Source organism: Meriones unguiculatus, chromosome 12 (assembly GCF_030254825.1).
Source record: "Meriones unguiculatus strain TT.TT164.6M chromosome 12, Bangor_MerUng_6.1, whole genome shotgun sequence".
Classification (NCBI taxonomy): Eukaryota; Metazoa; Chordata; class Mammalia; order Rodentia; family Muridae; genus Meriones; species Meriones unguiculatus.
In genome coordinates this window covers 26,337,415-26,352,901 of record NC_083360.1, presented here as the reverse complement: position 1 = coordinate 26,352,901, position 15,487 = coordinate 26,337,415, and the positions used below count along the sequence as shown (strand labels likewise).

General features: G+C 49.2%; 1 protein-coding gene across 1 annotated transcript in view; it reads left to right on the top strand.

Moving 5' to 3' along the window:
- Positions 1-6,016: 6,016 nt before the first annotated feature.
- Positions 6,017-15,487, top strand: part of Otop1 (otopetrin 1) — a 29,888-nt gene continuing 20,417 nt past the window's right edge. The window contains exon 1 of the mRNA XM_021649644.2: positions 6,017-6,459. Coding sequence (XP_021505319.1) covers positions 6,063-6,459 — 397 coding nt within the window. The 5' untranslated portion in view covers positions 6,017-6,062. The remainder of the gene's footprint in view (positions 6,460-15,487) is intronic.

Below are 15,487 nucleotides of genomic sequence, written 5' to 3'. Positions count from 1 at the left end.
CTGACTTTGATGATGTGAAGACCAAGTTTTGGCCCTGGCTTTTGGCACTCCGGCTCTGATTCAAGCCTGGTTGTCTTGCCTAAAGCAGCCCTGGGTGATTCCTGTGAGCAGTCTGGGTAGAGATGGCCCTGGAGAAGCCAAGGTTGCTAGGATGTGTGGGAACATACCAGATAACAACATCGCTTAGTTGGCAAGGATGGAAACCAGATGAGGACTTCCTCAAGTCTACTGGGACCTGGCTTGGGAGGCATTGGTTTTTCCAGGAAAGCTGAAGCAAGGTTTAAAGTTCTTGACTGAATCTGCTTGATGTAGGAAAAAAAAAAAAATCTCTGGGACTGGAGGGATGGCTCAGTGGGTAAAGCACCTGCTATGCAAACATGAGGGCTGGAGTTCAACCAGAACCCACTCAAGAGTCAGAGATGGGTGCTTAGGAGTCAGGCAGGCTCCCTGGAACAAGCTGCTTAGCCAGACTGCCCTAAGTGGCAAGCTCTAGGTTCAGTAAAAGAGACCCTCCCTGCCTTAACATGAGGTAGAGTGATAGAGGAAGCCCCCCCCATGTTAGCCTCAAGCCTTTACACACATGTACATGCATGCTGCACATACATGTCTGAGCATGCACACAGGTGTACACTACACATGCTGGACTCACAAAAATAAAAGAAGCCTGGATCTCCTTAAGCAAACAAAATTTATCAAAGGCAATGGAGGTGCCCCTGTGAACCAGGCGTTGCTGAGGGTGGCAGGCAGGATCACTGGAGGATTGGGGACGAGGCTTCTGTGGTTGAGGTTATAGGAAACGCTCTTGGAAGTTAGGCAGTGCTGGAGATGGAACGCAGGGCCTCCCTCATGCTGCTGTGTGAGTACTCCCAACACTGAGCTGCATTTTCTACCCATTGTTACAATTTCTTGGAGTCTTAGCCCCAGCATTCCTTGAAGTGGAAAGAGTTACAGATTCTGGTCAGCTGTCTCCAGATACTTGAACGCTGAGATCACTCACAGTCTGCGTTGGTTTGTGCACACAAGGGAAGCGGTGTTAGAATAGAGAAGTGCAGAGGTCCCAGGTCAGGGGAGATTGAAAAGATGGGGGAGTCAGAGTAGAGCTATTCCAGGAAGGAACACAGATTCACAAAAGGCTTGCAGGTTCTGCATTTGAGGAACGCCCTCCCTGTATTCTTGGTGTGGGGATCTTTCTAACCGATCCAAGCCTTAAGGATAGCTGTAGTTTTTCTTTCTTGTATAGCTCAGGCCAGCCTTGAACTTACTAAGTAGGTCAGGCTGGCCTTGAGCTTGTAAACTTCCTACCTCAGCTTTCTCAATGCTGGGATTACAGGTCTTTGCCTCCATGGCCAGTTTACAAACCTTTTCATACTTTACTTTGTAGTCCTCATGCTTTGGAGTGAGCCATTTTCTGTTGGCTTGCTAATATGTTAAGATTTTCCACCTATAGACAAACATCCCATTAAAATTACTCCTGTCTCTCCAGTGAGGCCCATTTCCTTGATCCCCTATATAGCAAAACCACCAAGGAATTTTTTATTTCTCTGTTCCTGTCTTGAAGAGGAATTATGGAGGGGGGTTGATAAATGTCTGTGATCTCAGCTACTTGGGAGGCTGAAGCGGGAAGATTTTGCATTTGAGGTCAGTCTGGGGGCATAGCTCAGTGGTACATGCTTGTCCAGCGTGTATAAGACCCCGAGCCTGAGTCACATCATCGTCAGAATAAAAAAGAACTTTCATTACGCTGTGTGAAGTGCAGGGGATGAGTCCCATCACGTGTGTGATAGAGAGGAGTCACAGGTGATAGAAACACTCTGTCCTTCCCAGCCCATACCCTGGCAGCAGTGAACACACCTGAGTCCAGCATGCTGTGAGTCACACATATGCACAGCACTCCTCACTTCCCCCAACACTTGAACCATCTCTATTGTGACCATCAGAACCTTCCTTACACAGCCCCTTGTCCCTGTCAACAGGGGTCACCGGAGAAAGCCTCCCAAATCTCATCTGATCTTTGGACTCAGTCCCACTTTTGTCTGTATGTTCCGGATACCTATTGCTGCATGACAAACCACACCCGAATGTACGTGGCTTGAAACAACAGCCACCATTTATTCTGCTCAGGAATCTGAAATCTGAGCAGGGGTTGGCAGTTGACACCTTGTTTCTGCCGCACAGGGGCAAGACTCAGCTGAGCCTGGACAAGCCCCTTCCAAGATGCTGCACTGAGGTTGGCAGTGGCGCTGCTTATGGGGTTCATTCTTTGTTGACCCCTCCATGAGGTAGCTTGGATTTCCTAGATTGAAAGGGAAGGGCTGTGGCTTTTAAAATAATGTATGATCGGCTGACTTGGAGGTGGAGCCTGCAAGTCAGCATCCCAGTTCCGAGTGGGTAGCAGAGAGATGTTGACTCGAGCCCACCAGCTTGTACTTCCAGCTGCTCTGACGTGGCTCTTACAGCCCAACAAAGCCAAGGACACTTGGGGGTGGCTTTAGCCTGGCAGTAACCAATATGAGAACCATGGGCAGATCTGTAGGGCTGTAGAGTAAAAATGGCCTTCTACAGAGAAGTTATTTTCCATTGGACCGCTTCTCTCCTATTTCTGAGAATTAAATGACCGTAGGACTCCAGTTTCCATTATGAGCTGGGTATTATCTGATCTAGGCAACCACGAGGTTGGGCGTACACAGTGGTCTGTGTTGTCAAGCAGATGTGGCATGTAAGACAAAACAAGTTGACCTGCTACTGGTCCACATCTCTCCCAGATTGACACCGGCCTCATGGTCTCAATTCTTTAATTCACATGTGTAGAGACACATGACACTCTCATGATAGGAGAAGCAGCTTAGGCCATGTTTACAGGTGCTTCTATATGACAAGATGACACCAACCTAAAGAGACCTATAGCCTTGCAGCCCCACCCAGCACCAACCCTGATGGACAGTAGCCAAGAAAGCCCCTTCCTGTGAGCAGAATGAAGACTGGCTGGTGTGTCCTATGATCTGTGTTGTCTGAATAAAGAGCTGTGAAGAGCCATGGGTGGGTGCCATGTTTGGATTCTGGGAAGCCCAATGATCAATGACTTGGAAAGATGAACTATGTGAAGACTAAGACATGTGGGGGAGAGGGCTGAGGATGGACCACCAAATGGATACCCCCCAAATGGATACTGTATAAAAATCTGCACCTCAAAAGAACTCTGACCAACAGGAACCCACTGGGTTGAGCAGTTTAGCAAACTAATGCCCAGAAGGCTACAGTGAGATCAGCAGCCCACTAGATACCTTCCTCTGGAGATCTGCCTGGGGCCAGGGAGGGCTGTGCTGGGCCATCTTATCACAGAAGGAGTGGGGATTTGCCCTCCTGAACTACACACTCAGGACCTCTCCTCAGGCTGTTGCTGACCATTTTCTTTTTCTTTTTTTAAAGATTTATTTATTTTATGTGTAGGAGTACTCTATCTGCATGTACACCGGCATGTCAGAAGAGGGCGCCAGATCTCATTATAGATGGTTGTGAGTCACCATGTGGTTGCTGGGAATTGAACTCAGGACCTCAGGAAGAGCAGGCTCTTAACCTCTGAGCCATCTCTCCAGCCCCGCTGACCATTTTCTACTTATGTGTGTCTCGTGGTAATGAGATCTCACACATGTTGATGAAAGATGTGACCATTGTGGGGGAGGGGCTATGATGTCACACACTTGTAATCCAGCACTGAGGAGACAGCGAGAAGTGGATCCTTGAGTGGATCACTTGATGCTCATCCTAGCCTCTGTGACAAGTTGGTTGGAATGGGGAGCAGGAACAGTGCTGGACGAGTGATACCCAGGGTGGTCTTCTGGCCTCCACATATATGCACATTTATGCGCACCCCCGTATACAGCCACGTGGCCATGGTATTAGCTCAGAGCCCGGTTTAGTGCTTACTGAAAAGTCCCTTTAGAAAGCGAGACAAAAAGTCCCCAAATGTGAGTGATGCTTCTCATGCAGTTGGTAGTATTCTGTCTGTGTGGATTTCCTACGTTGATGTCTGTATCACCACTTCCGTGTGTGGAAGGATCAGGGAACTGCATGGACGGTGAGCAGAGATCCTCTACAATAGCCACAGAACTCTTCAATACTTTGAACATTATTTCAGAAGGAAAACAGCCTCGTTTTGACCTTGCCAGTGACCAATTACCATGACATGATGCTAGGAAAGGCATGCAGTAAAAGTGACATGCAGAATCTCAAATCCTCAGAGATTCAGTCCCTTGGCAATCAGAGGCTCTTTGGATTCTGTGATGTGGCATAGGTTTGGGACTAGTATAAACTCTGCGGACTTTTGAAATTACATTTGTTTGCTTATTTGTTGAATGTGTGTGCACGTCTCTGTGGACCCGTGGAGGTCAGGGGACAACCTGTAGAAATTTGTCCTCTCCTTCCACCATGTGGGGGCCGGACATCCACCTCAGGTTGTCAGGGTTGGTGGCAGCGCCTTTTCCTGCCGAGGCCATCTGCCTGGTGCCATTTCAATCATTCTTTGCACACACTGGAAGCCCCTCTCTACTCCTGCCTCTGCTTCCCACAGGTTAGCTATTCCAGTCAGGGAGCTCCAGCAGATGCTGGCTCCTACAGAGAACCTCTCAGCCTTCTTGGCAGGGAGCTTCCTGCGGTGCTGGTGTTTCCAGGAAGGGCTGGGTTGCCTTAGGGTTGCTGGTTATTTCTCCAGGGAACCAAGGAAACCGGTGTCTGCTATAGGATCTCATCTGACCATTGGCTTCCAGGACTGCTCTGGCCCGATCCTCACGACTAAGCACAGAGCGCAGAAAATATCTCAGTGTGGGTTATCTGTATATAAATTGAATGAAGGAACGAATGAGTTTTAAAATGAAGGTGCTGCAAGGCCCAAGGGCTCCTTGAGCCCAAGGTTTCCTGCCCCCTATCATCCCTCCCCACCCCCCATTTAGTAGTCACCAGCTGTTGCAGTGTGCAGGGTTTCATGCAACAAACAAACAAACAAACAAAAAACACGTGGGTTTCCTAATTAAAATATGAAGAAATCGACATCAGCTACGGTAGACCGTTAAAACCAAGGCGGAGCTGGAGTCTCAGCTCGTGCTTTTGCCTAGCACTGCCCTCTCTGAGCCCGATGTCCCGGTTGCTCCCCTTTGTCCTCCCGGACCACACAGTTGGGCTCTCCTCGAGGTCACGGTCAGCCTTAGGACTCTTTCGCTCTTTCGGGGGGGGGGGGGGGGGACCGCTGCGCTTTCTCTTGGCACCGGTGATGAGCGCCTCTGTGAAAGGCTTTGGAATGGAAGCGATCGGACTCTCGCGACTACGGGGCCACCGGGGACCCTTTTCCCCATCAGCTCCCTCTGGAAGCAGCTCCAGAGGAGGAGAGGGAGGGATGGCTTCTCCTTGGGTCACCGGTCTCAGCCATCGTCGAGGCTCTCGGTCAGGTCCCCACACAGACACCCAAAAGGGACTAACAGAGAGACACCCCCCCTCCCCCCAAGGGAACCTGTTTCCTTGCTTCCCACCCCGAGCCAGACACCCTGGCTAGTGGATAGACGGAGGGACTAAAGACACACAGCTGGGAAGGACCCGTGCACGCTGGTCCCTGCAGGCCCACCCAGAATTCTGGGGGTCGGGGACACAACGGGCGGCGCACACCTCAGCAACCCTCTAATCTGGTGCCCGTGACTCCATGGGTCCCCTGGCCCCCCACCCCTCCCCGCCAGCCCCGAAGCCGGCGGGCCGCACCTGTTGCAGGCCCGCGTTTCCGGGGAGCCGGGGTGGGGTAGGCGGGCTGGGCGCGGGGGTGGGGTGCGGGTGGCACAGGCAAGGCAGAGGTGCAGCAGGACTCGCGGCAGGGGCAACCTGCTGCACGGGCCGGGTCGGGCATCAGGAGCTCAGGGAGGGAGGCCAGCGCCTGGGACCTGACCGAAGGCTGGGAGTGCTGGAGGAGGGCAGGATCGTAGGGCACGGGCGAGTGGGTCTGGTGCCCAGAGGGCGTGGGGAAAGGACAGGAGCCGGGAGCAACGTGCGGGGAGGGAGCACCCGCCTGGGGACCAGACTGGAAGATGCCTGGGGGCCCGGGCGCGCCCTCCTCTCCCGCAGCATCCTCAGGCTCCTCGCGTGCCGTGCCGTCTGGGATCACGGCATGCCCGCTGCCCACACCTCCACTGGCCCGGGGGTCTCCGCAAGCTTCCGGTCCCCGGCGCGGCGCCAGTGTCCCACAGAAGCTGGCGGAGACTCTGAGCAGCCAGTATGGGTTGAACGTGTTCGTGGCGGGGCTGCTGTTCCTGCTAGCCTGGGCGGTGCACGCGGCGGGTGTGGGCAAGAGCGACCTGCTGTGCGTACTAACCGCGCTCATGCTGCTACAGCTGCTCTGGATGCTGTGGTACGTGGGCCGCAGCTACGTGCAGCGCCGCCTCATCCGCCCCAAGGACACGCACGCGGGTGCGCGCTGGCTCCGCGGTGAGTGCAGCCCGGCCGCCCTCCACACCTCTCCTTGAGATCAAACTTCAGCTTTAAGCCTCATCTCTTCCCACACCCACCGCCTCCGCCCCCCACCCCCGCTCTTCCCTCGAGTTTCCCTTCTCTGCCTTTAGGCTCTGCTGGAACGTCTCCCTGCTTTAAGTTTTCTTATGCTGTTTCAAGCCCCAGCGTGGAGGCCACACTCTCCACCTTCTTGGTGCTCAAGGCTTCTGTGATTCGGCCTCAGATAAACTCTTTCCTTCCTAGCCCTCATCTTGGGCTGCAGGCTGTCAAGGACTCTCAGTTCCAGTCAGTATTGAAAGCCCCAGGTCTTTGCATATCCTATTCCTCCTCTTGGAGTGTCCTTCCATCCTCCCCTATGTCCTGCTTTTGCTTTCCACGCCAAGGCTAAGACCTTCCTGAGCCTGAAGTGTATTCTAATACCCCGTTCTGTGTTTCTGCCCAAACTCCCATCCTTGCTGTGACCTGGACTCTCCTTGCCCAGGCAGCTGCCTCTTCACCCCATTGTGGGGAGCCTGTGATGTTTGGTCCTAGGACCACATAGGCCCGGCTTGGAGGAGGTACTGAGAGGATGAGCAGAGTCCCGAGGGCATGGTCTCCAGGGACTTCCTCACTGAGTTGGGCCTGAATGTTAGAGGGGCTGCCCATATCCAAAACAGGCTGAATTGGGTCAAAGGGGGCCGGGGCCGTGCAGGGCAAAGGAGAGGGCTGGCATCCAGGGCAAAGGGAGAAGACTGGATCCAGGGCAAAGGTGGCCTCCTCCCACTTTCTCATCTTAGACTGTAATTTCCCTTAGAACCTGCTTCCCATTTTTTTGCACACTTGACTTTAGGCAGATTCCTTGGTTCTCTACAGCCCTCTGCACAGGGGGAATCTCAGGGTGGATGGGGCCAGAGGGAACCTTGGGAAGGAGAATTCAAGGTGTGACCCTAGGGCCATTTTATCCAGGCCATAGGAATCACCCTCTTGCCTAGGAGACATGCAGGGATCAGAGTATCTTGCCTCCAGAAAAATTGTACATCACCACAAACTGCCTAAATTCCTGAAAATGAGAATTTGGGGGAGCTTATGAGTTTGTGGATTATGAATGGCACTATCAATGTCACACAGATAGGACTGGTCTTATTACCCAGGATGCCAACATGTTAACTCTTCTTTTCCTCAGAAGCATCCTTTCTTCCTCACTCACCTCCTCTCTCCTCCATACTTCTTTCCTTCAGCTCTTTTTCCTCTCCCCTCCTGACTTCCGCCTCTTTTCTTTTCTCACTTCCTCTCTCTGTTACCATCTTTTTTCTCCTTTCTTGCTTCCTTCCTCTGGTTCTCTTTCCTCTTGTTCCCTTTCCTTTTTCCTTCACTTCCTTTAGCCCCTCCCTCCATTCTTCTTCTCTCTGACTTGCCCTGTGATTTCCCAAGGTTAGGAAGCCAGAAAAAGAAGCAGAGTGCAAGCACAGACCAAGGTTTCCCTGTGGACTCAATCCATGTCTTTCAAACACCATATAAAGATGAAGTAATGGCAGATGGAGACCAGCACACAGTAAACTGTGCAAACCCTCAAGAAATGGTACCCAGGAGGAGGAAGAGGGAGCCAAGAGGGCTCATGATGTCAGAGAGTCCAGGGGAGGTCAGGACCCCAAAGAATGCTGAGCATCTGGCTTAGGGGCTTGCAAATGCCAGTGTGGGGTCCTGTAGGGGTGTCTGATACCAGACAAAGGGGGATCAGTATGGGTTCTGTGGATCCCAGGTGATGCCTGGGAGAGCCACACACTGTAGGATGTGTGGACCCTCTCAAAGTTATCCCATAGTGCTGTACCCATTCCAGTGTGGAACAGGTACTGTGCAAATGCTGTTGGCTCTGGAGGATATGGCTTGTACTCCTCAATTCTGTCTCCTTCAGCTTTCTGAACTCTAGTTCTTACATGAATTAGATAAGAATCACAGCTTTCTCATGGGGAGGAGCAGGAAGATGTTGAGAGAAAGAAGCTTGGCACACCCTGACCATTCCTGAGGAAAGTTGAGTTCATTTGGGAGCAAAAAGACAGTGTTATTACCAAGGTGCCAAGAGGAAGCACCTTGGCCTCAGTAGGGACTGAAGTTTCCTTTAATATCTGGAAAGACGGGTTTCTAGCAGTCTTGTCTATTGTGAGGATAGACGATCTGAGGCTGACGCTTTGGGATGGAGACCCTCCTCCCCAAAACTCGAGGCACTTAAGTTTAGGGCTTGGTTTGATCTGCAAAGGTACCTCTTTGAACAGGAAATATTCCATCCTACTTTCTGTGAGGGAGGACTTTTCATTTTTTTGTAATAAAAATACTGACCCAATTAAATAATTGGTAGTAATGCTGCACCGTGAATCTAACTCTGTCTTTGCTGGCTGAGGGAGGAGTTCCTCTAGAAGGGATGACTGTAGCCTTGGAACTGTATACCTGCCTCTTGAGTAGCCAGTGAGCGCTGTGTTACCAGTTAATCACTGCTTCCCATTTTTCTTCATTGCTAACCTGCTTAGAATGTGATGAGGTTGGGAAAGTTTTTTTTTATTCCCCCCCCCTTGTTGTTGTTGTTGTTGTTGTTTTCTGTCTCAAGACCAGAGGTACTTTGAACACAAATTCTGGAAACAGTGGTGGTTATTGAGTATGTTTGGTATGCCAGACTCATCACAGCCATTTTTTTTATGTGTGAAAAAATTTGTTTTGTGAAAGGGCTCACCCTGAATTTATCCTACAATTCAGATTTTCATAACCTTTGTTTTTAAATGAGGCATATCTATATGTGTGTCCAACATGCTACCATAGGCCGTCATAGAAATGGGCTATGTGGGGACTGAGACTAGCAGGGTTGCTAACAGACCAGAAGAAAGCAGACAGATGTAAGCTACCTTATCAAGAGCTGGTCTGGGGTGGTCTTAGGACAAGCTTCAAAAGTGAAGGCGGGAAACACAAAGGTGTCTCTGCTTGGAAGGAGGCTGTCCACAGTGACACACTGAATGTGTGTGTGTGTGTGTGTGTGTTGGTGGCATCAGGCAAGTCAGCCATGAACAGAGGAGGAGGGAAAGGAGAAGAAAATGGAAGTGGAGAGGAAGAACCAAGAGAGGGGAAAGAGGGTGGGAGTTAGGTTGGAGGAAAGGTTGTCCATGCTGGCTCTCCTGGCTGTTATCTGCTAACTTCAGAGCAGGTAGAGCAGGCTTGAGACCTTACCTGGATTCCCACTTTGCATCTCAGGATGGAGGCTCATCTTAACACACAGCTTTGCTTTCTTGAAGGCAGAGCTCCTCCAGACACTTTTGTTTGCTTGGGCTTCTGTCCCTGTCGCTGGCATCCTAGGGAGCCCATACCACTGCCTGAGATGGCTTCTCAGTTCTCTCCTTCGAAGCAAGCAAAACCAGGAATGACGATGATTTCTTTTATTGTTTGAGTTTATAATGTAATTATCCTAATCCTCCTTCCCTTTCCTCCCTTCAAGCCCTCTCATGTAACCCTCCTTGCTGTCTTTCAAATGTGTGGCCTCTTTTTCACTGATTGTTAGCTTCCAGTGTGGATGTGTGCTGCCAGCTCCACAGCTGAAGAGTGAGTGCACTTGGCACTCTATGTTAGTTTCCCTGACCATTGCTGTGATAACATACCTTGACGAAGCAGCTAAGGAGGAAAGGGTTTATTTAGCTCAGAACCACACAGTCCAAGATTACAGAGCCTTGTGACAGGGAAGACAACTTCATGAACTTGAAAGAACTGACTGGTCGAATCACATCCACATTCAAGAGCAGACAGCAATGGAGCAATACAGCATGCACACATGCAGGTGCCTCTCCCTCTCTCCCTCCCTTCCTTGCTCCCTCACTGCCCTTCTTCCCTCTCGCCTTCCCTCCCTCCCTTCCTTTCTTCCCTTCTTTCTTCCCTCCCTTCCTCCCTCTCTCCCTCCCACCTTCTTTCTCTCTCTCTCTCTCTCTCTCTCTCTCTCTCTCTCTCTCTCTCTCTCTCCTTTTCATTCAGTCCAGGGTCCAGCATGTGAAATGGTGCCGTTCACATTCAGGCTGAGTCCTCCAAACTCAGTTCACTGAAATCCCTCACAGGTGTGTCCACAGACAATTCTGCATAGACACTCCATTCTCAGTTCATTCTAGAGCATGTCAGGTGGGCCATTGCACACTTCAAAGAGAGACCCCATATATCAGTTCCCATTTTCTCTTAGCCCTCTGTCTGCTTTCTGCCTCTGTGAGCATGGCTGTTCTGGAAACATCCTAGAAATGGATGTATGCTCTTGTGATGGCTTTCATTCCTCAAGGGCAGCTTTTACCATGTCTGGAGGGTTTTGAGAGGGTGCTGTCACTGTCTGGTGATGCTGACAGCACTTTGGGAAGAGGCTAGCTTTCTGTCCCTGCTACGGGGTGGGTGATGGGACAGTATGACAATACAGGTGACAGACAGATGACATCCTCAATCCCCTTTCCCCTCTGTCTTCTGAGAAGGAGGATCTTGGACCTCTGCCTCGGGCAGTAGTGAAGGAATCCTTACTATGCTTGGACTTTTGCTGGGGAAGTGTCTCAAACTGACTTTTGCTCAGGTGCCTAGACTGAGAGCCCGCTCTGCCTGCCTGGCACTGCTGGTCTCTGGTAATGTGGAGACAGAACACCTGGCATGGCCTAGTGTTAATATTATTTTTATAAACGTGTTTGTTTCTGTTTTTCTCTTAACCCAGCTATTACTCAAATAGTTGAGACACCATTGTATTATTCTAACAAGCTTCACAGCACAATCCTGAGCAGTATTAACTCTATTTTTAATCCTCTAAGCTGATTTGGCTTCCTCCCAGCGTGCATCCCAAGATGCTGGCATTTTGTAGCTTTTCTGCTCCAGCTCCTCTCCTGATTTTACTTTCACCTCTCCCGTGGCTGAATCCCCTCTTCCTCCTCCTTTGGCTGGCAGGAAGTCCAGCCTTATTCTCTCTCCTGCTCAGTGGTTAGCTGTAAGCTGTTTTATTGGGCATATCAGGGGACAATTAGGGAGCAGAGTTTATACAACTTTGAGGCAGGAAATTCTCAGAACAAGGATTGTAACCAGATATGGGGAAATCAGCATTTTAATTACACAATAACTTTATACCTACAGCCTAGTACATAGTGGGCAGAGATGAGCAAGAAGAGGAAAGATAGTGAGGAGTGGCAGACAGTGATGCACGGAAGCATGGCTTCTGGGCAGGGCACAGAGCTCGACTTTTCTGCCTCATTTTCCTAATCTGTAAAATGGGGATTATGCTGTTGCCTATTATATGGAGTTGTCATGAGAATCAGGGGTTTTGTGCATGTAAACTGCTTAGAAGAGCTTCTAACTGAGAGGTAAATATGTGATTACTGTGAAATGAATGAGTCAGAAGTATAGAGCACAAGGTCAGGGCAGACAAGGAGTCTGAAAAGGATTGGCAGCCTAGAGAGTGATCCCCAGAGACCCGTTATGTGGAACTCAACAAGGCAGGCACCCAACCTTGGCTTTGTCCCATGGTTCATGGGGACCCATCACAGATTATTAAGAAAGAAGACAATTGAGATAGGTGTGCCCAGCTAAGGTTGGGAGATGGGTACAGAGAAAGCAGCAGTGATCTGGAGCAGCACTGGTCCTGAGACCTGTCCTGGAGCCTTGATGATTCTTACTAACTCCATCCTCCTCCCCTCCTTTCCCTCTCGTCCTCTCCTTTCAACTCCCTTCCTCTGCCCTCTCCTCCCTTATCTTTCTAGTTTCTCTTCTTCTCTCTCTTTTTTCCCCTTTTCTTTTTAAAAAGGCAGCCAGGCTCTCATGTGCATCTCAGGCTAGCCTCAACTTTCCTATGTACTGAGGATGACTTTGAACTCCTGATGCCCTGCCTCCACCTTCCATGATTACAGGCATGCCCGCCCACACCTGGTTTACACAGTGCTAGGGAGTAACAGCAGTTCCTTCTGTGTGCCAGGCAAGTACTCTGCCAACTGAGCTGGACCCCCGCCTGCCATTTATTTTCTTATAGCCTAATACAGATGAGGAGGCATTCTAAACCTTGATGCAGGCTTAGAATTCTTTGGAAAGGAAGTAGGACTATAGGGGTCTCGTAGGCACTTGCAGGACTGTGGTCTCAGAGGGAAGAAAGAATCTTGAGTTCAGATGACAGAAGGACGGGGCGGTCCCATGGTAGGAAACGATGTAGGCCTTCATCTCTCAGCTTCGGAGGAGCCCCGGGATTTTAGCAAACAAGTGTCATCTGGAAAACCTTCGCTGCGGCATTTAGGTTCCCGGCAGCTTTTGGGCTGCTGTCCTCATGACACCTGCCCACCATCTGCCCAGCACCCATCTTGCAGGAGATTGTATTATCCAGTTACTGTTTGTCAGAGTGAACAGACTGTGAGTTCCTGAAGGTGCAGGCACTTCCTGAATGTACTCTCCACGGTGTCCTGAGATCCAGCATCAGACGTAATGTATGATGAGGGCCAGATGGTAACTGCAGAATAATTGAATCAGTGGAGGCTGTGTATGAAGGGTGGGTGGAGGTATACGCATTTAGTGTGTATAGATGGTTGGAAGGACAAGCTGATGAAGGGACTGGTGGATGTTTGTATAAGTGAACAGGTAGATGAATGGGTACATAGGCATATATGTTTATATACATATGGGTGAGTGTATGGGCTGATGTATGGTGGAATATGTGAACAAATGGGAGACTGTCTTAATCAGTGTTCTATTGCTCTGAAGAAACACCATGACCACAGCAATTTATTTTTTCTTCAGATGGGGTTTCTCTGTGGAGCCTCAGCTGTCCTGAACTCATTTTGTAGACCAGACTAGCCTCAAAGACCACAGCAATTTTTATAGAGGAAAACATTTAGTTGGGGCTGGCTTATATTTCAGAGGCTTAGTTCATTACTGTCCTGCTGGGAAGCATGGCAGCACACAGACAGATATGCTGCTAAAGAGGTAGCTAAGATTTCTACATCTGTATGAACAGGCAGCAGGAAGAGAGATAGACACTGGGTCTGGCTTGAAGCACTTGAAACGCTAATGCTCACCCCCAGTGACACACTTCTTCCAACAAGGCCACCTCTCCTCCAACAATAGTGCCACTCCTTGGCTCCTCGGCGGCAATCAAGCATTCAAATAGATGAGCCTATAGGGGCCATTCCCATTCAAGCCACCACAGTGAGTGAGTAGGTGGATGGGTGGATGATGCCCAGATCAGGCAAGAGGATGAGAGCTCTGAGAGGCAGTCTGCATTTCAATACAAAGAAGCACTTTCAAACCTAAGCAATAGCCACCGCCATGACACACTGTGAGGAATGCCGAGCCTCCCAGCATGCATGTCCAGATGGAGGCCAGTGGATGGCTGGTCGTGATGTGCTTGGGAGTGTCCTTCCAGGGCATGAAGATGTAGACAAACTCTGAGACTGACTACCTGAAGAGGCGATGGTTCAATATTCTAGACTCCTAGGAGGGTCTTTGGTGTCAGCAGCAGAAAGATGGCTGAGTATCTTGGATTATTGCCAAGCAATATAGCTAAGTGATTATCGTTTAATTTTTTTGCTGTGTGTGTGTGTGTGTCACAGCATGCACGTGGAAGTCAGAGGATAACTTGCAGAAGTTGGTTTTCTCTTTCTGCTATATACACTCTGGGGATTGAACACAGGTTTTCAGGCTTGGTGGCAGGTTAACTTCACCCTGCTGCGTCATCTAGTCCACCCTACGGTGATTGACATTCCACTTGATTCCAACTCATTAAGTTTTCTTTTCGGGTGGAATGTAGAGAGGCTGTCCGTGGTCACATCCTACTATAGAACTTTGAAGGTATTCCAGGGGAATTCTGTGAGATGTTGTGGGAGGCATTATGATCATTATCTCTGTACTACAGATTGGAAAACTGAGGCACAGAGGTTACAAAAATGCCCAAGGTCTCAATACATAAATGGCAGAAAACAGTACTTGAAGCTAGGCAGCCTCTCTGCTATGTCCCACTTTACTGCCTCTTAGTGGATGATTGATACTTTTCAAAGTTTTACAGAGAGAGAATTTTTATGCTCTATTTTCAGGAGAGGCAAAGTTTTACACAGAGAAACTTGTAGAACTTGATTCTTCTGTGACCTCACATATTTCGTTAATTTGACTGGTCTGGTTCTGAAAATGTCTGCTCTGTTTTCTATTAGTCGCAGTTACATATAAAAATAAATTGTTATTGTTTTCTCAGACATGGTCTCACCTTGAAGTCCTAGCTGGTCTGAAATCAATATGTAGACCAGGCTGGCTTCAAACTCATGGAGATCCATCTGTGCCTGCCTTTCCAGTGCTAGGATTAAAGGTGTGGGCCTCCACCAACTGTCCAAAAGTTCTATTATTGAGCCTGCATACAAGGTTACATTTTCCACACTCATTATGTCTTATCGTTTGTAATGTGAAGGATTCTTTGTTCTAAATTCTGTATGTTCTGGTAGTAACATTCCCTTCCCACTTTCTGTTTGTGTCTCCTGCTTCCCCTCACCCACCCCTAGCCTTCTCTCACTAACCACTTTGTCATACAGCCAGCATATTCCTCCATCTCCTTTTTAATGCCGTCTTTCTGACCTTGCTTCCTAGTAAATGAGACAACTTGGACCATTTTGGGCTATTGTAAGGTTTTCCTACCTAACTATTGTTTCCATTTTATTTATGGTTATAAGAATGTATTTTACATTATCCCCTCATGCTTGCCTTTTAAAATTATGATATTTTAATTTTTCTCTTTGGTGATTTCTCACATGTATACAATGTATTTTGCATCAGATCCAACTCCTCTGCAGCAGCTCATCTCTGATCTCCACATATCTGTCTTTTTTTTTTTTTTTAAGGACTTGTGATTTTTTGTTTTTCTGCCCCACAAATGACTGTTTCATTTTCTCTTGCCTTATAACCTAGGCCATATAGCTCTCTCCCTGTGTGGAGGAAAATACTAAATGCCTTCTTTAGTAAGTCAGCTTGCTTAATGCTTTACCATGCTCTGTGACCCCTGCTTCTTCGGACTGTCAGG